This window comes from Arachis ipaensis, chromosome B05 (genome assembly GCF_000816755.2).
Source record: "Arachis ipaensis cultivar K30076 chromosome B05, Araip1.1, whole genome shotgun sequence".
In the NCBI taxonomy this organism is placed as follows: domain Eukaryota; kingdom Viridiplantae; phylum Streptophyta; class Magnoliopsida; order Fabales; family Fabaceae; genus Arachis; species Arachis ipaensis.
In genome coordinates this window covers 640,760-657,623 of record NC_029789.2, presented here as the reverse complement: position 1 = coordinate 657,623, position 16,864 = coordinate 640,760, and the positions used below count along the sequence as shown (strand labels likewise).

Sequence of the window (16,864 nt, the reverse complement as noted above, 5' to 3'; positions counted from 1 at the left end):
ATTTTAGTTAATATTTATTTTTATATTATTAAAATTTAAAATTTAATTTTAATATTAATTAATTATTAACAAAAAATAATAAATTAATAAAAATTCAGGTACAATTATCTTTATTTAAAGTAGTTAAATGATTTAATAATGCACTCGAACATTCCGGATAAAAATTTGAAACAGTGCGTCATGTTTTGCTAGCGTTTGTAACTTTCGGATAACAAAAATCAAGAAAAACGAATTTAAAAAATAAAAAATAAAAAGCGTTAGCCATGGACGTGGGTAGCAACTAACCAAGCTTTTTCCTTACTTTATTAATGACGGATTAATTAATAGAAAAAAGAATGAGATATTTTTTGACTCCCTCAGATATTTCCTTCCTTCTCTGTTCTCTCTCTCTCGCCTATATAAACGAACCAGAATCGCGTTCTGTGTTAGCAAGTGAAGCAAGTTAAAGTAAGTAAGAACCTGTTCATTATTTTAGTTGCATGCAAATAAATCATATTTGTATATGCATGCATGCATCTTTATTAATTCTTGACATATACGGTTGCATTGCATCTTTAATTTTTCTTGCTATGCTATATTAAGATTTTCCATAAGCAATTAATTTTACATCCACATCTCATTTTGTTTAGAGAAAGTCTTCACTTGTTCATGTGTGATTATCATTTTGTTGCACTTGCTGAAGTCTCACACGCTTCTTGCTCTGGCTGGCATAACTGAAGTTGGACTAATTCCTGTGAGCCTCCTCCTCCTACTTGAATACCATATGGAATTGGAATAAATCCATTTCTGCTTGTTGCTTCCATTTCGCTTGTGCCATACACCTGCTACATCACACTTTCATTCTTAAGTCTATTTCTGTGTGTTTGTTTGCTACTTCCTCTCAAAATGATTCTCAATAGTTTCTAAGCATACACAAAAATAGCCAAAATTTGAAATTGATTTTTGGTGAATGGGGATACCCTATATAGAGTAATCAAGCTGGACTACCTTTCTGCATAATTGTGTGTTTTCTTCCTGCATCAGGTTTACTTTCTTAAAAAGTTCCAAATTTTCTTGATGGATAAGATTGCCCTGAATTTGCAAAATAGTTAAAAAGGTAAGTCAGGGTTATAACTTATAAATTTTTTTAGGGTTACGCTAGGTGTACACTAAAATCAGCCACCAAAATCAGTCACTAGTATAAAATACATGTTGGAATACAAATACACATTGAAAATAAATTAAACTACACATGTATTTATACACAAATATATTGGTAGCTGATTTTAGTAGCTGATCTTAGTGTACAAATAGTATTTTCCATTTTTTAGAGAAAGATTATTGACCGTTGCTGCGCCACACACACCTTTCGGTTCAGCTCCTTGATTTCTTCTGTTAGAATTTGTTCCTGCAGAATTTGATTCAGTTAGTTGCTTTCTGGTGCTTAAGTTTTTTTTTTTTAATGGGAATAATCAAGTAATCTATCTTTGTTCCTTCTTAGTGAGAATTCCAGAAGCAGTTGTTGACCTTTTTCATTCGGACACCTTGGAGACTCATTTCTAGTTGGTTCTCTAGATCTTGTAGGTTTCTCACACTCAAACCGTAAAGATGTTGTCCCATCAATTGCCTGTGTCATCATATTTTAGCAGCTTAATTAGATCAGATGTCAAAAATTCACTAACTTCAATCATTCAAAACAGGGGAAAAGAAACATTGATTGTTGGACTATGAAAAAATAAATGGCTAAGTACATTAGTATAAAGGCTGTACCGATGATTTTCTTGGAGGTTCTGTAGTTGCTGCCTTAAAATTTCTGCCTCCCTTTGCCAAAACTATCAATTATCAAGTGAAGTGATGTAATGAGTAATGCAAATGCATAAAATGCAAAAGGGATCATTTTCTTCATTTTGAACTAGATCCAACAGAGGGCTTCAATGTGACCAGCAATGAGATATGGGATAATATGGTAACTTAAATTTCAAAATGTATAGTGAGATTTAGAATGATCAGGTGAAATTCTTTCTTTATGAAAGCCAATATGATTCTTCTGTTTGATACTACCTCTCATAGAGTCAAGTTGCAATATCATGAATAATCAAATACTTGCAACATCTTTATTGTTTAATTGAATAGAGCTTATATAGTTTGTTCTGGTGATTTTCATTTTTTCCTTCCAGTTTGGAGGAGAAGAATTTGTTGGCATTTGAAATCGAAGTATGGAATTGATTCCATAACCTTACTCTATTTCAGATTGCCAACTCAAATTCTTCCTCAGCCTTTTCTCTTTTTCCTTTCATCTCAAGCAAGTTTATGGCCTAGTCATCCATTTTAATTCTGAGTTAATTTTGGAGGACTTTTGCTTCACTTGCATGTCATTATTTGAAATTTATATAATTATTATGTTGAATATTTATTGGTTAATTACTGGGGTATAAAAATTCAAATATAATAGTTCAACCTTGTGACTTTAACCGAATTTTGAAGATATTCTAGCAATACTGTAACAGTCAAGACAAACAAACTATTTCCTAACGGAGTTATATTCATATGACAAGTCACAGGCTATAACTCCATTAAAAAATAGTTCGTTTGACTTGGCTGATCAGGATTCTAGAATATTTTTACCAAAAATACGTTTGAGTTTTAGTTCTGATTGAAGTTGCATTTAAGGAATAATGCTTCATCCTGATTTTCATTTGTCAGCATGAGCAATTTATGTGGTGGTTTACTGTTATCTTCTGAAGATTGTTGATGTTATTTCATAATGTTTTTAGCTTTTACTGCATATTCTATTTATGCATTTGTATTATCTATGCTGACCAAAGGAGGATGGGTTGATGGATTGTGATAAGAATCTTAGGATAACCACACCACAAAAATTAGATATTGTGATTGCAGAGCCTAAGGTCTTATCCTGGAATCTATTTAAAATTTGTCTTATTTAACATTCATTAATTACTGCAACAATTAGTGAAAGCTAAATAAAACAAGTTCTGACCGTATTTACAGAAGGACAAACATAATCCAATTAGCTTAGCTCATCAGATCATATACTATGATTAGCTCATAGTAAATGGTTCTGATAGATTTGGCCATAATATATATCACAGATTTAGTGTTGCAATTAAACAAATTGATTAATAAATAACCTAATGATGCACTTATAAAATAAGGCTGTGATTAGAGCAGACCTTAACCTCAGATTCTGGATTTATGAGTTGTTGTTCTTCCTCCTTGCATGAGTTATATCTCTCGATCACTGATTTCATGCTGATCACATAAATGAATTGTCATATTTTTACTTGTTTTATGAAAGCTGTGTTAATACAAGACATAGGAAAGCACATTCAGCATTTATATCAACTCAACAATATATGTTTCTCAAAGGATGAAACAAATTTTATAAGTATGAACAAAAAGATTAGTAACTTATTTAAATAGTGATTTTTACATGTTATGAAATTATTTTTCTCAAAAGATCTAAAGTTTGATTAATATTGACCTTAAAAAAAATTTAATATAAGACAAATTAAAAAAAAATGAGTATAGTACTGTTTTCGATTCCAATATTTGGGGTGAATTATATTTTGATATCTAACATTTTAATCGTTCTATTTTTATCCTAAAATGTTTAACATGGCATTAATGTTATCCCACCGTCAAATTCTTCACTAACAATTAACGAAATTAATGTACTATTAATAATATTTTTGTTAAAGCTATGTTTGTTCAACTTCTATCTTTTCCTTTCACCCTCTCAATAAGTCTAAGGACCCGTTTGAAAAGCTTTAAAAATAACTTTTTTGAGCGTTTGACTTGTGAAAAGTAGTAGTATTAATGTCTAGTTCAATTTTCAAAACCAAATTGCAGCTTTCTAAGAAGTTATTTAGAAGCTTATAGAGAAGTTAAAAAAATGACTTCTTTCATAATACTATTACTTTTTATGACATTTCTATAAAATAAGCACCTTTAGAACTAAAAATCAAAATACAAAATAATTTATTTATAAGTTACTTTTAATATAGCCAATTATTGTTTAAGCTATTTTTTCAAAAGGAGTTTAATTAAGCTGTTTACCCAAATTGGGCCTAAATCTCATTCTTCTATTCTCTTCTTTCTCTTTTTTTTACACTATTAATTCTGCAAGAGGGATATGAGGGAAAAGAAAAAGGGAGTAGAAAAATAGAGTTTAAACTTATTGAGAGGGTGAAGGTGGGAGAGGGAGATTGAGCAAACATAGCTTTAACAAAAGCATTATTAACAGTACATCAATTTCGATCATTAATTGTTAGTAAAGAATTTTACGGTGAGATAACCTTGATATTATTTTAAATTTTTTGGGATAAAAATATGACGATTAAAACATTAGAAACCAAAATAGGATTCACTCTAAATGTTAGAAATCAAAACAGTATTTTATCCAAACAAAATTTATACAAAAATTCACATTAACTTAAAAGATATTCTTACATGAGAGAGGTATATTAGCTATATATGGAATTCTAGTTGTGTTAAATGATCGAAGAATTTTGCTAAGTAGACAATGATTTTTGTGAACAATATGAATAATAGATTTTAAAATTAGTCTAATAAAATAAAAACATATTATACTCCTAAATTATACACCTAAATTTTAATATTAAAATAACTATCTACACACCTAGTAAATTGAACATCCAATCTATTTATTATTTACATTGTTTAGTATTTTCATTGTCCACTTATATTTTTGTAGGATTTAATTCTTGTATATATTATTCAAAAACTTTCTGTATATATAGAATACAGGAAGTATATATCATTCATGACATAACTCTATATTATTGAAGAACTTTCTGTATATACATAGGATACTGTGTCATTGGGAGTTTAAGATATATGACTCTTGTCATACATTCCCAGTTCTCGACTCTTAAATGTTGATGCATATTTAAACGTAGTTCTTTTAATACTTGAGAGAATAAAGTGTAATCTTTCACCTTTAATTTTATAAGTGGGACCAAAAATAAAGAGAAGAGAGGGAACAATGAACCTCTCATGAGTCATGAGCATATACATACATTCAATTCATGGATTACGCTAAGAGAGTAGAGTTCTAGTAATTCTTGGCTGAATTCTGATATCTTCCAATGTTTATGATTTTAGTTATATTATGACCTATTCATAAAGGCATTAGTAATCTCCCTAAGGATATGAATAAAATAAAAATGTACACATTTTTGACAATCAACCATAATATGCATAATAAAAAAATTATAGATCTTTTTTATATAACTAATGCTCCTTCAATAATCCTTTCACTCAAAATTTTAAATATTTTACTCTCAAGAGTCCCACTTCAAATTAAATATATCTAATGTAAAATGATAGTTTTTTTTTTTTTGCAATTTAATAATTCTTATATAATAGTGTAAATACAAACTTCTATATTGACATTTAATTTTAAAAATTTTAGTAACTTGTTAACTTTAGGTATTTTAGAATCAAATATTTTTGTAACATATGATTGGTTGATAGTAGTGTATAAAAGGTTTATATTATCAGTATAAGGCTATGAAAATTTAATTCAAATTAAATTTTTGTTGGAGAACATACTACAATGGTAAAATGAGAAGATTAGATAAACACTTATTATGATACGAATCCAATAAATCAAATATAAATACAATAGTAAGATGATATAAATGTAAATGCACAAAATTTTATGTGCTTTGATAATCACATGTCTCCATCTAGAGAATATAAGAGAGAATTTAGTTCTCATTTCCAAAATCTTTGTACACTCTCTCATGGCCTCAACCTAAAGTACCTCTGCCATAGTTTTTGGGTCTCTCGGTATCACACGCGATCGAAACTCAAGTGCAGTCGACTTCACAACTTCACGTGAAGTTGACTGCACATGAGTTTCCACCATGACACGTCTAAATTATTGATTTTATTCTTAATTAACAAGAGTGATTTACTTAAAGAGTTATTATGGCATGTTACTTAAATAAATGGAACCGAAGCTAAGTCTTTGGATGGACACAATGACACTGTTTTTGCTAACCATTTATTAATGGACTTGTTTTCTGCATATAATATAATCCAAAGCTTATACTATCTTTTATTATATGACTATCATATGCATGTAGACTTTATTTTATTGAAAAGAGAAAACATACTAACTACTTTTGGGTAGATTTTAAAATCTTTGTATTTCATATGTGTTATGTGTTGTTTGTGGTTGATCTTTCTGTTGTGTATTATGTCTCTCTTTGTGCCAATATAATGTACATATAAGGATTCTTATGGAAATATTTAGTAACAAAAAAGAGTTAGTAAAAAACAGTTAAAATTTATTTTATTTAGTATTTATTAATTATTATAATGATTAATAAATGTTAAATAAAATAATTTTTTTTTAATCTTTCTAGCATTATCAAAATTCTTAATAAATGAGATATGTCTTATGAAAACTACATTAATCTAGTTAGAGTTCAATATAATGTTTATACTCTACTAAACTTTGCTCAATATAAGACTCATTTGGCCATAGAGAGTTGAATTTTGTGAGTGCATGTGTTGTTTTATTTTAAATTTTGGATAATTAGATAGATATTATATGGTTAATTATTATAATTTTAGATAATTAGATTTTATTATTTTAATATTTTTTACTTAATAAAATTTAGACAATACAACATAGAAGTAAAATGATACGATTAGTATTAATTAACAATAAAGATATTCAACAAATAATAATGAAAATAAAAATCAAACCAAATTAAATATTTCAGATTTCAGATTACACAATAGTTCCTACTATGGCATGATTCAGCATATATAATATGTATTTGAAGATATTTTCACATATATAATATCTCTAACTGATTTCCACAAGGGTTGAGTTATTACTATCATTCTTTTGAGACCAACACTTGTTCATATAATTATATTTTTGAAATATGCAAGATTTCTTTCTATGAATGTATATACTTTTTTTGATTCTATTTTGTTAAGATGCTTCCTCCATACACACCAACATATATATATGTCTAACATTATATGAATTTATAATTTTTAATATATTGTTTATCATATAAAGAAGCTCAATAATTTTGCTTTTCAACTATATGTCAAAGAAAAAAATACTAAAAAAATCTAAATAAGGAGATCGATTATTCCACTTAATTATTGAATGTACCATGGATTTAGTTTAACTAGCAAGGGGATATAAAATAAACTTTAGAGAAAAGTTAAGCTAGCTCAAGGATCCTAAGAAAGTGGTGGGTTTGTGCTTAAAATTTTGTTGATTACTTTGGATAAGGACTAGGCAAAAAGTATAAAAAAAAGGAAAAAAGGGTTATAAAATTGCAAGGAAACTAGAGAATGAGGTGATTTCAAACCTAACAAATCATATAGCTGCTTAAATTAGTTAGAGATTCTTAAAATAATTATATTATAAAGTTGTCTATGTCAAAAAACTAGTGGCTAAAACGCTTTATTTGATGCATGTATTTGCCCGTGACATGAATTGATCCTAAATGGGAACTTGAATTGAATATTTGTTTTGGGATGGGACATGTTCTTGTGTAATTCTATTCCCACTTTTTCACATCCTGAATGATACTTATTGACATCATCGATCGGCTAAAAAGGCATGGTATCAACTAACTAAATCATTTGGATTATTGGTAGTGGCTAAAGTTTTGCAAATATTGGAATCATTTATATATATGCTTCTATGTGCTAAAACCTTCTGAAATTGTCAAAACCAACAAATTGAGATGCATGGTATTATGAAAGATATGGATAAGTGGATTTAATAATTTGTATGTGTGATTAATGTAAGAATATATATACACATATATCACATTACTAAAATATCTTATTAAGTTGTTTAATTTTATAAGTTTTATAAACATAAATATTTGATTAGATGATAAAGTAAAATTTGTTTGTATTATGAGTATTCATGTTAGATGTACACTAAAATTAGTCACTAAGATAGAATATACATCGAAATACAAAATACATATTAAAAATAAATTAAATTACATATATATTTGTTCACAAATATACAGTGACTGATTTTAGTGTATAAATAATATTTTTAAATAATTAATAAACATTTAACTCATGAAAGATAGTAGCCTAATAGCTAGGAAGCTGAAATTATTAAATCGAAGTATATAAATAATCTTACTATAATAATTGCTAATATGTTGAGATATATATCCTTGCTCCTTAGCTTATAGATAAGCAGGATAAAAAAGGTCTATACCCCAAACACTATATGTGAATATTGAATATATTTCTTCTTTGAACAAACTATATATACCATCACTATAGAATAAACCATATAACTGATTTTCATGATTAGGAAAAGTTTTCTCAATGTTCTGCAGTTTATACTTACTTAAGATGGAAGGGTGATAATAATGAAAAGTAAAATGAAAGAAGCTATATCTGTTTTAGAAGATATTTATATATGAAAGACAATTTTATTAGAGTATTTAAGATCCTATAAGGGATATAGCTAGTTCTTTTAACCCCAATTTTTTCATTTTCAAAACTCAAATTTAAGATACTCTTGAATTGAATAGAAACTCACGTGCAGTTGTCTTCATACGAAGTTGTTAGTTGAGAATCGTTAGATAATAATTTAGTCAAACATGTTAAATTATCTAACGATTTTCAATTAACAACTTCACAAGAAAACAACTGTAGGTAAGTATCTATTCGACCACAGAAATAAACTAAGTTACTGAATACTAATTAATTAAGATTAAGATACTAGATCTCTTCTCTCTGCAGCTCTGTCTTCGGATGAGCACAACATAGGGCTTAGCTTTATTAAGCTTATATATAAAGCTTGTTAATTAGAAATGTAACAAGCTATCGATATATAAGATTTTGGTCATGCATAATCATCAAGAATACTATATATTATGATAAATCATGTAAAATACTCCCTCGGACTATAATAATTATCAGCTTAATTAATTTAATCAGTGCAGTTATATATGAATATGATGCATCGAACATATATAAGAATAAGCAGAAATGAAACCTACATACATAGATATATATAAGGTTATTAAGATGGAAATGAATTAAATGAAGTATGGTTGAAAGTTGAAACCTTGTGTTAGCATATTCATAAAGTTTTGAAGTGCTGGAGAATATAACAAGACCAACTTCTGCATCGCAGAGGATAGCAAGCTCCTTGGCTTTCTTGATCAAACCCTTTCTCCTCTTTGAGAAAGTAACTTGCCTGCTCGTCGAATTATCGATCCTCCGAATCACAATCTTCCCTCTTCCCATTTTCAATAACCTAGGGTTTCCTAAAGAGCAAAATAATATATACTTCTTCATTATTGCTTAATGATACACAAATTAAACTATATATGTAATTAAGCTAATGAAATGCTTAATTAGTATGGAAAATTAATTAAAAGATTTGAGCTTACTTGGTAGAGGGAAAATTAAAGCAAAGAGAGAGGAATCTTAATTGGAGGTTAATGGAGATGAGTAGTGAGAGGGTGCAAGAATATTATGCTTATGGTGGTGGTGGTGTTGGTGCCTTTCCATTTTGTGTGTGGCAATGGCAAGTCCAAAGAGGCTTTATAATAAGCACAAAAGTGGGTTAATTAATTAAGATTAATTTTATAGAATAATTAGAGATCATAATTAAGTTAATTAGAGTTGCATTGTGAGTTGTGACTATAGCTTTAGTAATAGTGTACTTTCTACAGTTCAAGTATTCGATCGAGGAAGAGAATATTATATTATTATATTATAGTATGTAGTAATATTTGGACTAAGGAGTAAGGACTATGCTATTACAATATTTTTTTCATCAGTTTTAGAATTTTTGTGGCGCCGTCAGCCGTATTAATCTCTGACACGTTACACGTACAGATATTTGTTTTTCTCTTTCAATATATTTTTCCCTTTGCTTTGCATTTTTTTATTTATATTAAAAGTTTAGAAATAATGGACAATAATAGTTTTTAGGCTAATTGTATTATTTAATTTGTGAGAGATGCTTAAGTATATATAGTGGGCATGTAGTTTTAGTTGCATTATCATTATTATTAATACTATTATTCATTATTATTATAGCTGGAAAATCATAGTTAGTTAATTATCTTTTTCTGGTTTCGAAAAGAATAAGTATAGGGAGCTAATTGTCTAAGCGTACAACGTGTACAATGGAGGTTTGAGAATTATTAGAGATATAACTATTAGTGTTACATTGTCCTGTCAAGTTACACTTTTGGGATAAGTGGTTTTATGATATAGTATTAGAGTTCTAGATTCGAAAAGTCAAGAGTTCAATTCTTGGCTCATGTTTATTATCCCTGGTATTCGGATAGTTATTCTAGATAGTATGGGTGATGTTCATTTTATTCACATTGTACGTTTAGGCCATTGGCTCCCTAGAAGTACTCGATTGAATAATCGGTCCTTGAAAAATATATAGGGGGAAACCTCTAAAAATATACGAGTGGATGTGGTACGGTGTAGTTTAATTATTTCAATATAAAATCAATATTAAAATTGTCGCTTTTTCGTGGATATATATATTATAGCACAAACAATAATCAAACGTTTGTTAATATCTTGAATTAGTTATATAAATTAAATAGTAATATTTTGATGAATATTTTTATAAGAAATTTTTAATGTTGAATTGCTTAACACTTTACAAATGGTTAAAGGGACAAATATTATAAAATAAAAAATAATTAATTGAAGAAATGTACTTCCTAACCTAATTAAACTCCATAAAAATATTAATAACAATTAAAATTTATTCATTACATAATAAGAATTTATCTCAAAAATACTTTAAATAAAGACATTCGTCCAAAGAATAAAAGTAAAAAAATTTAAATACAGTAATTAATTAATTAGAAACATACACTATGTAACGATTAAAAGTTTAATTGAAATTTATGCAAATAACAACTAGTATGTAACTATGTATTAGAGTAATTTGCTAGAAATTTCAACGAATTGAGAAATCGATCAATTAAATACACAACTTCAATCTCAATAAAATTATGTTGTCGCCGTCCAATAACAAATTTTAGTTATTGAAAAAATATTATTGGAAACACAAAAAGATCAATCCAAATGTATATATATATGATATAAATATAATAAATATATAAAAAATAATTTAAGTAGAGACTTACGTACAATTATCTTCATGTAAAATTAATAACTAAAAATTGTTAGATAATTTAATAAATTTAACTAAATTATAATCTAATAATTCTTAACTATTAACTTCGTATGAATATACTGTAGGTACGTTTTTACGAATAATTTAAATTGGTGTTAGAAGTGCAGTGTAGTGAGTAGAGACAGAGAGAAGTGTTGATGAGATGATAGATTCTGATTCTGAAATGAGGAAAAGTCAAAGGCATGGCACGCCTGAGACCAATGGTAAGCAAACCATACATTTGTTTGCGCAAACCGCAAAGGTTTTGATTCATAGGAATTGAAAGACTGATGAAAGAGACACCCCCATGCCCTATGATGCTATTCTTAGAAACAATGCATCTTGGTTTTGGAGTCACACATAACTTTGTACCATATAAAATACTCAATTTGGTTATATGAGTTTCGCTAAGAGTATAAGCTTTTCTAATTGAGAGTTTCAAATAAAAAAAAGGGTAAATGTGGTAAATACCTTCATTTTTTTTAACAAGAGGTTTCAAGTAATAAAAGACGGGTAAATGTAGTAATAAGCATTTTCAAATTTGAATATCAACATTAGAACAAAAATTAATTAAAACAATTATTCTTTTTATAAGACTCAAATCAAATCAAATCAAATCAAGTTTAGTTTAGTTTATATAAACTAAATTTTACATTACTCAACAATTCTTTTATTTTCCTTGCTTTTTCTGTGAAATCCCAATTTCCAAAGCACCGTTATTAAGAAATTATTAGTTAAGAGAGTAATTGAAATACAATATATATAGATATAATGTTAATGTCTCGAGGACCTAAAAGTTTATGTTTTTTATTAAAGATTTTTATTTTGTTCAGTGTGGTGTTTGTTAGTTTAGAGACTGGTACTAAAATTTCTGTCTCTGTCTCTAAAATTTCAGTATTTCAGTATCTCCAAAAAGTAGAGATACAGGGGACTGAAATTTTTAGAGATGAAAACTGAAATTTTAATAACATTTTATACCTAAAATACTTTCATTTCAATTAATTAATTCCAATTTTACCCTTTGTGCAAATTAAATTAGAGTTTCATTCTTGTTTCAATTCCTGTCTCTCATTTTGCACCAAACAGAATACTGATATTTATTTCAATCCCTGTCTCTTAATTTCTGTCTCTCAATTTCAGTCTTTTCGTCTCTATCTCTCCACCAAACGCTAACAAACCTTGAATGAATGGCCTTTTAAGACATTGTAGTTAGAAGTTAGAAGAAAGAAAGGTTATTATATGTAGTAGCCAACAGGGGGCCAGGTCAGGTGCACCGTGCACATAGTCATAAAGCATGGTCTATTGTCTCTAATTCTGCATTTCAATTGGTTGAACCCATGTGATGAACAGTACACAAGATTTGTTTCACCAATAAGATTCGTTCTTATTACCACAGGAGGCATGTTAACATGTCACTTCATCAAATTATAAATTAATGCTTAATGCTTAATGGCACATTAATAAGTCCTAATTTAGTGCTCCAATGAAGGAGTTTAGCCAGGTGTCAATGATCAGTAAATCATTCTATGTACAGAATCCGAGCAAGATAGACTTTGCCTTAAATTTCATAATTATTAATTATATTTCTTAATCCAGCTTTTACTTCTTTCAAGTTTTGTGATGGAGAATAGTAAGTTAATCAGTGAAGGCACATGAAACTTAATCATTAATATAACCTCCCTTAGCACTTGGGGAAAGATGGCATGGCTTTTTCTTGGGAGTAGGATGTGTATGTCCCTTTTGAATTATGATTCTCATGACCTACTTGATCATCATAAGCGTTACGTGTTGTGTTTATAGATAGATGAAGGCATCTTTGCTTCCAAACCCTAGCTACCATGTTTACTTTTTCTTCTTATTAGTTCCTAGTCTTTGCCCTCACTACAATCCAAACACTTAAATTCGATCGCCACTATGGCATGCAATTAATTTTCCAAGTATACTACTTGTTCAATGCGTCAAGAACATTCACAAAGTAGTAATTGATACTTGAATAAGGTATAGTAGGAGCAGCATGCTGTTAATGTTGCAAGTGTGAGGAGTGTTGAAGTTAGTCCTACATCAAAGAAAACAAAGAAGAGTGAGGAGTTTATAAGATGAAAGACTCATTGACTTAATATCTTAAGGTTTTGAGTTAGATGTAGTGTCTTCTCATTTTATATTTTTTCACTTGATTCTTTCTCGAAACCTCTCGATGGTGGAGAGCGTTGCAATGACATTGATCAAGTTCTATCTTAGCTTGATCGTGAATTTGATATCTCAACTTTTTTTTTTGTCTACATTGCCTTAGTTTTTTTAATTAGAAGACAAATGTGATTCTAACTTGATAAACGAAAGTAATATCACACAAGTGATGAACAATATAACACTTATAATGATAATGTTATTGAGACAATAAAAAATCAACTTAGACAATTTAAATTTGTTTTATTTTGTATTAATTGATTATAGCGATAATTAATAAATGTTAAATAAAATAAATTTAGTCTATTTTAACAATTTTTTTTATTTTTTAAATATTTTCACATAAATAATAACATATACGTTCTAGCTATACTAAAAAACAAAATAATATCCTTAGTTTAATATGAAAAATCTCAAAATTATGGGAGAAAAATTACAAGCCAGAACTCTAAAATATTCACTATATTTAACGATAATTACAATACAGTGTAATTATAATGAGATATACTTTTATTATATAATAACTAATAAATACTAAAAAATTTATCTAAAATCCAGTGTATTACTTACAATAATATTCTTATTTTATACCACACACCCTTTTCAACATTAAATTCACTACAAGAAAACTCTCACTCACAATAATTACAAGAAGCTCAAGCTTTGTGTTGCTTTGCTTCTTTTGATTGTGTACAAGGAGCAACGATTGAGTCTATTTATAGGGGAGCAAAGCACTTCGCGTATATTTCATCTACCCATCTAACCCATTTAAAACAACTTCAATTTTAACACTTTAATCCACTTTCATAGGCTTGCAAGTTGCAACATAAATTTCTTTGGTGTCATACATTGTGAAGTAAACCCTTATATGAAGAAATATTATATGCTAATGAGTTATAGCTCAAATGACATAGTCTCTCTATATTCAATTAAGAGGTTGTGAGTTCGAGTCTCCTATTTTTAGTAAAAAATATATATATATATATATATATATGAATAATTTTTTAAATAATTTTTTATTTATATTTTTTTATTAAAAGTAATTGATAGAAAGTGAAAAAGATAAAAATTTATGTTTTAATTTTTGGTGGTGATGCACTATTCTTGTGTGGGGTTGGATTTGAGGTTCAGGAGTTTTTGTTTTCTTAGTAGGGGGTGGAATACTTGGTACTAAGTTTTCTGTGTTGCATTCATTAGTGACATGTTTACCTCTCCTGTTGGTCGAGGCTTTGGAACCTAATTATGAAAAAATATATATAAAAAAGTTAGATACAAAAAATAATAAAATATCATTTCTCTAAATAAATATAAGGCTATACCTAGGCCCTATCTTTTTTCTTGGTCAGGTACCTAGGCCCTATATAAACTCTCAATAATCCGAATTAGCAGCACCCTTTCTTTCATTCTACCCATTAGATATACCAATTTGGGCTAAATTCGCTAAAAGATGGGTCTTTAAAGCTGCTCTAAGGCCCAAAATTATTGATTTTCCGGGTCAATGTGAACTTGATGGATCAAGATTCAAGACAGAGATTTTTGGTCGGGAGATTCAAGACACTTAAGAAAGGCAATTGTTCCGGATTCTCAAGCTTTGGGCCGTATTATTTTCTTTCATTTCACGTTTGAATTTTTAATTAATTTTGACCACAAAAAATAGAATTAAAATTTCTTTCAAATATGAATGTAAAATTGAATAAAATGAAATAGTTAAATTATTTTTAAAATAATAAAAAAAACTAATATTCTAATTAAGCATTTTTCATTTATATACAAACATGCATACACATCTGACTTCTTACTTATCCTACGACTGCTTATATATTCTGGAGCCATGTAGCCAATAGTTCCGGCTAAAGCCGATGTCTGAGACCCTAACTCATGATCTATGAGCTTAGCCAAGCCGAAATCACCAAGCTTGACATTGAAACTAGAATCCAACATCACATTGCTTGGTTTGATATCTCTGTGAATAACACATTGTTCCCATTCTTCATGAAGATAGAGAATAGCAGAGGCCAATCCAAGAGCTATCTTGTGCCTCAAGTTCCAAGATAGTGGAGTCCTATTCCCAAACAAATGGGAATCAAGACTACCATTTGGCATATACTCATAAACAAGAAGGAACTCACCTTGATCATGGCACCAACCTATGAGTTGCACAAGATTCCGATGCCTTAACCTGCTAATGACTTTGACTTCAGTTACATACTCTCTTCTCCCTTGTCTTGATCCACTTGATATCTTCTTAACAGCAACAACCAAATCTAGATCAGCAAAGTAGCCTCTATACACTGCTCCAAATCCACCTTGGCCTAACTTCCTGTACCTTCTTGGTCCAGCTCCTCTTTCAAAATCATCAATAATAGAGCTCACCCTCTCTAACAGCTACGAGCTCTCGACAACCGGAGAGAATTCAAGTGAGAAAACATAAAACATAAGATGAGAAAACACCACATCCAACTCAAAACTTTAAGGTGTCAAGTAAATGGGTCTCTCATCTTATAAACTCCTCACTCTTCCTTGCTTTCTTTGATGTGGGACTAATTTCAACACTCCTCACACTTGCAACACTAACACGATGCAACCACCATCTTCCAAGTCTTTTTTGAACTCTTTCCATGACTAGGCTCTGCGTCCAGAGTAGAGCTGAACTCCCAAGATTGAACAACATGTCGTTCTGTGTAATAACTTGTAGCCGCGGAAAATCCAATTGTAACCGATTGAGGCAAGACCTTGATCAAATCAATTTGATGAGAAAGGGTAGTATTCTCTTGAGAGGTAGAGGTTGTTTGGTATTTCCATGACACACTTAGAATCTTGCTTGTTGAATTGTATGATCCATGCATCAGCAATGTCATTACTATGCTTGCTAGCATTCCAAGCAGTGTAGTTTGCCGAAGAAATTGAATTAACGTTGATTCCCACGTGCTCCATTTTGGTATGGCTTGTCCTCTGTAAACTATGTTTGGATCGCCAGTAGTAAACCTAGATATTTGGAATTTGATTGAATAAGTTTTCAGAATAAAAACATGGAAGGATGAGAATAAAAGGTGAAGAAAAGAATGCCAGTTTGCAGCCATGGGAATTCAATAGCCCAAGATCTTTTTAAATATATGCACCTACCTAGCTTCATTAAGATGATAAGATAAAGTAGTATATCATGTCAATAATTTTCTTATTATTGTTTATGTTTATCTTCTTGTCTTCAAATAAACTTTCTTAAGATACAAGGAGTTATTTGTATTTTACGTTGATGACGATTCATTGAAAGGAAATATAAAGACAGGTGTATGTTCTTCATAAGTCAACCTCCAAATATAAGTCAACTTTTGGCATCGAAAAAGAGAGGGCTCAATTTAATTAGCTGGCACATTTACGTTGGTTCCAGGTGCAACACATTGTTTCCTCTCTTTTCCCCCTTAATTGACCTGTAATATATTCTTCATCATTGTTTGAAATGAAATGAAAAGGAAATTGTTAGGA

General features: G+C 29.2%; 1 protein-coding gene and 1 pseudogene across 4 annotated transcripts; both read right to left on the bottom strand.

Moving 5' to 3' along the window:
• Positions 443–9,606, bottom strand: LOC107641606 (MADS-box transcription factor 27). Of its 4 annotated transcripts, none has more exons than XM_016345090.2 (8): positions 9,435–9,606; positions 9,107–9,308; positions 3,171–3,249; positions 1,750–1,811; positions 1,507–1,606; positions 1,346–1,387; positions 960–1,071; positions 443–821 (listed from the first exon to the last, which is right to left on the bottom strand). In XM_016345090.2, exons 2-7 carry the CDS (start codon positions 9,286–9,288, stop codon positions 961–963), a joined length of 576 nt encoding a protein of 191 aa, XP_016200576.1. In that variant the 5' UTR covers positions 9,289–9,308; positions 9,435–9,606; the 3' UTR covers positions 443–821; position 960. The 4 variants fall into 4 exon arrangements, with proteins under 4 accessions (XP_016200576.1, XP_020978395.1, XP_016200575.1 ...); XM_021122736.1 differs by having other exon boundaries at positions 443–824; positions 988–1,071; XM_016345089.2 differs by having other exon boundaries at positions 988–1,071.
• LOC107639909 overlaps positions 14,587–16,864 on the bottom strand; it is an 8,515-nt pseudogene continuing 6,237 nt past the window's right edge.

Bases quoted from the DNA above. Each gene is read 5' to 3' on its own strand.
- LOC107641606 (XM_021122736.1), bottom strand. From the start codon at position 9,288: ATGGGAAGAGGGAAGATTGTGATTCGGAGGATCGATAATTCGACGAGC. The intron at 3,250-9,106 runs GTTTCAACTTTC...TTATGTGATCAG, and splicing joins TATGAATATGCTAACACAAG to CATGAAATCAGTGATCGAGA. The intron at 825-987 runs GTAGTCCAGCTT...AGTGTGATGTAG, and splicing joins ACACACAATTATGCAGAAAG to CAGGTGTATGGCACAAGCGA.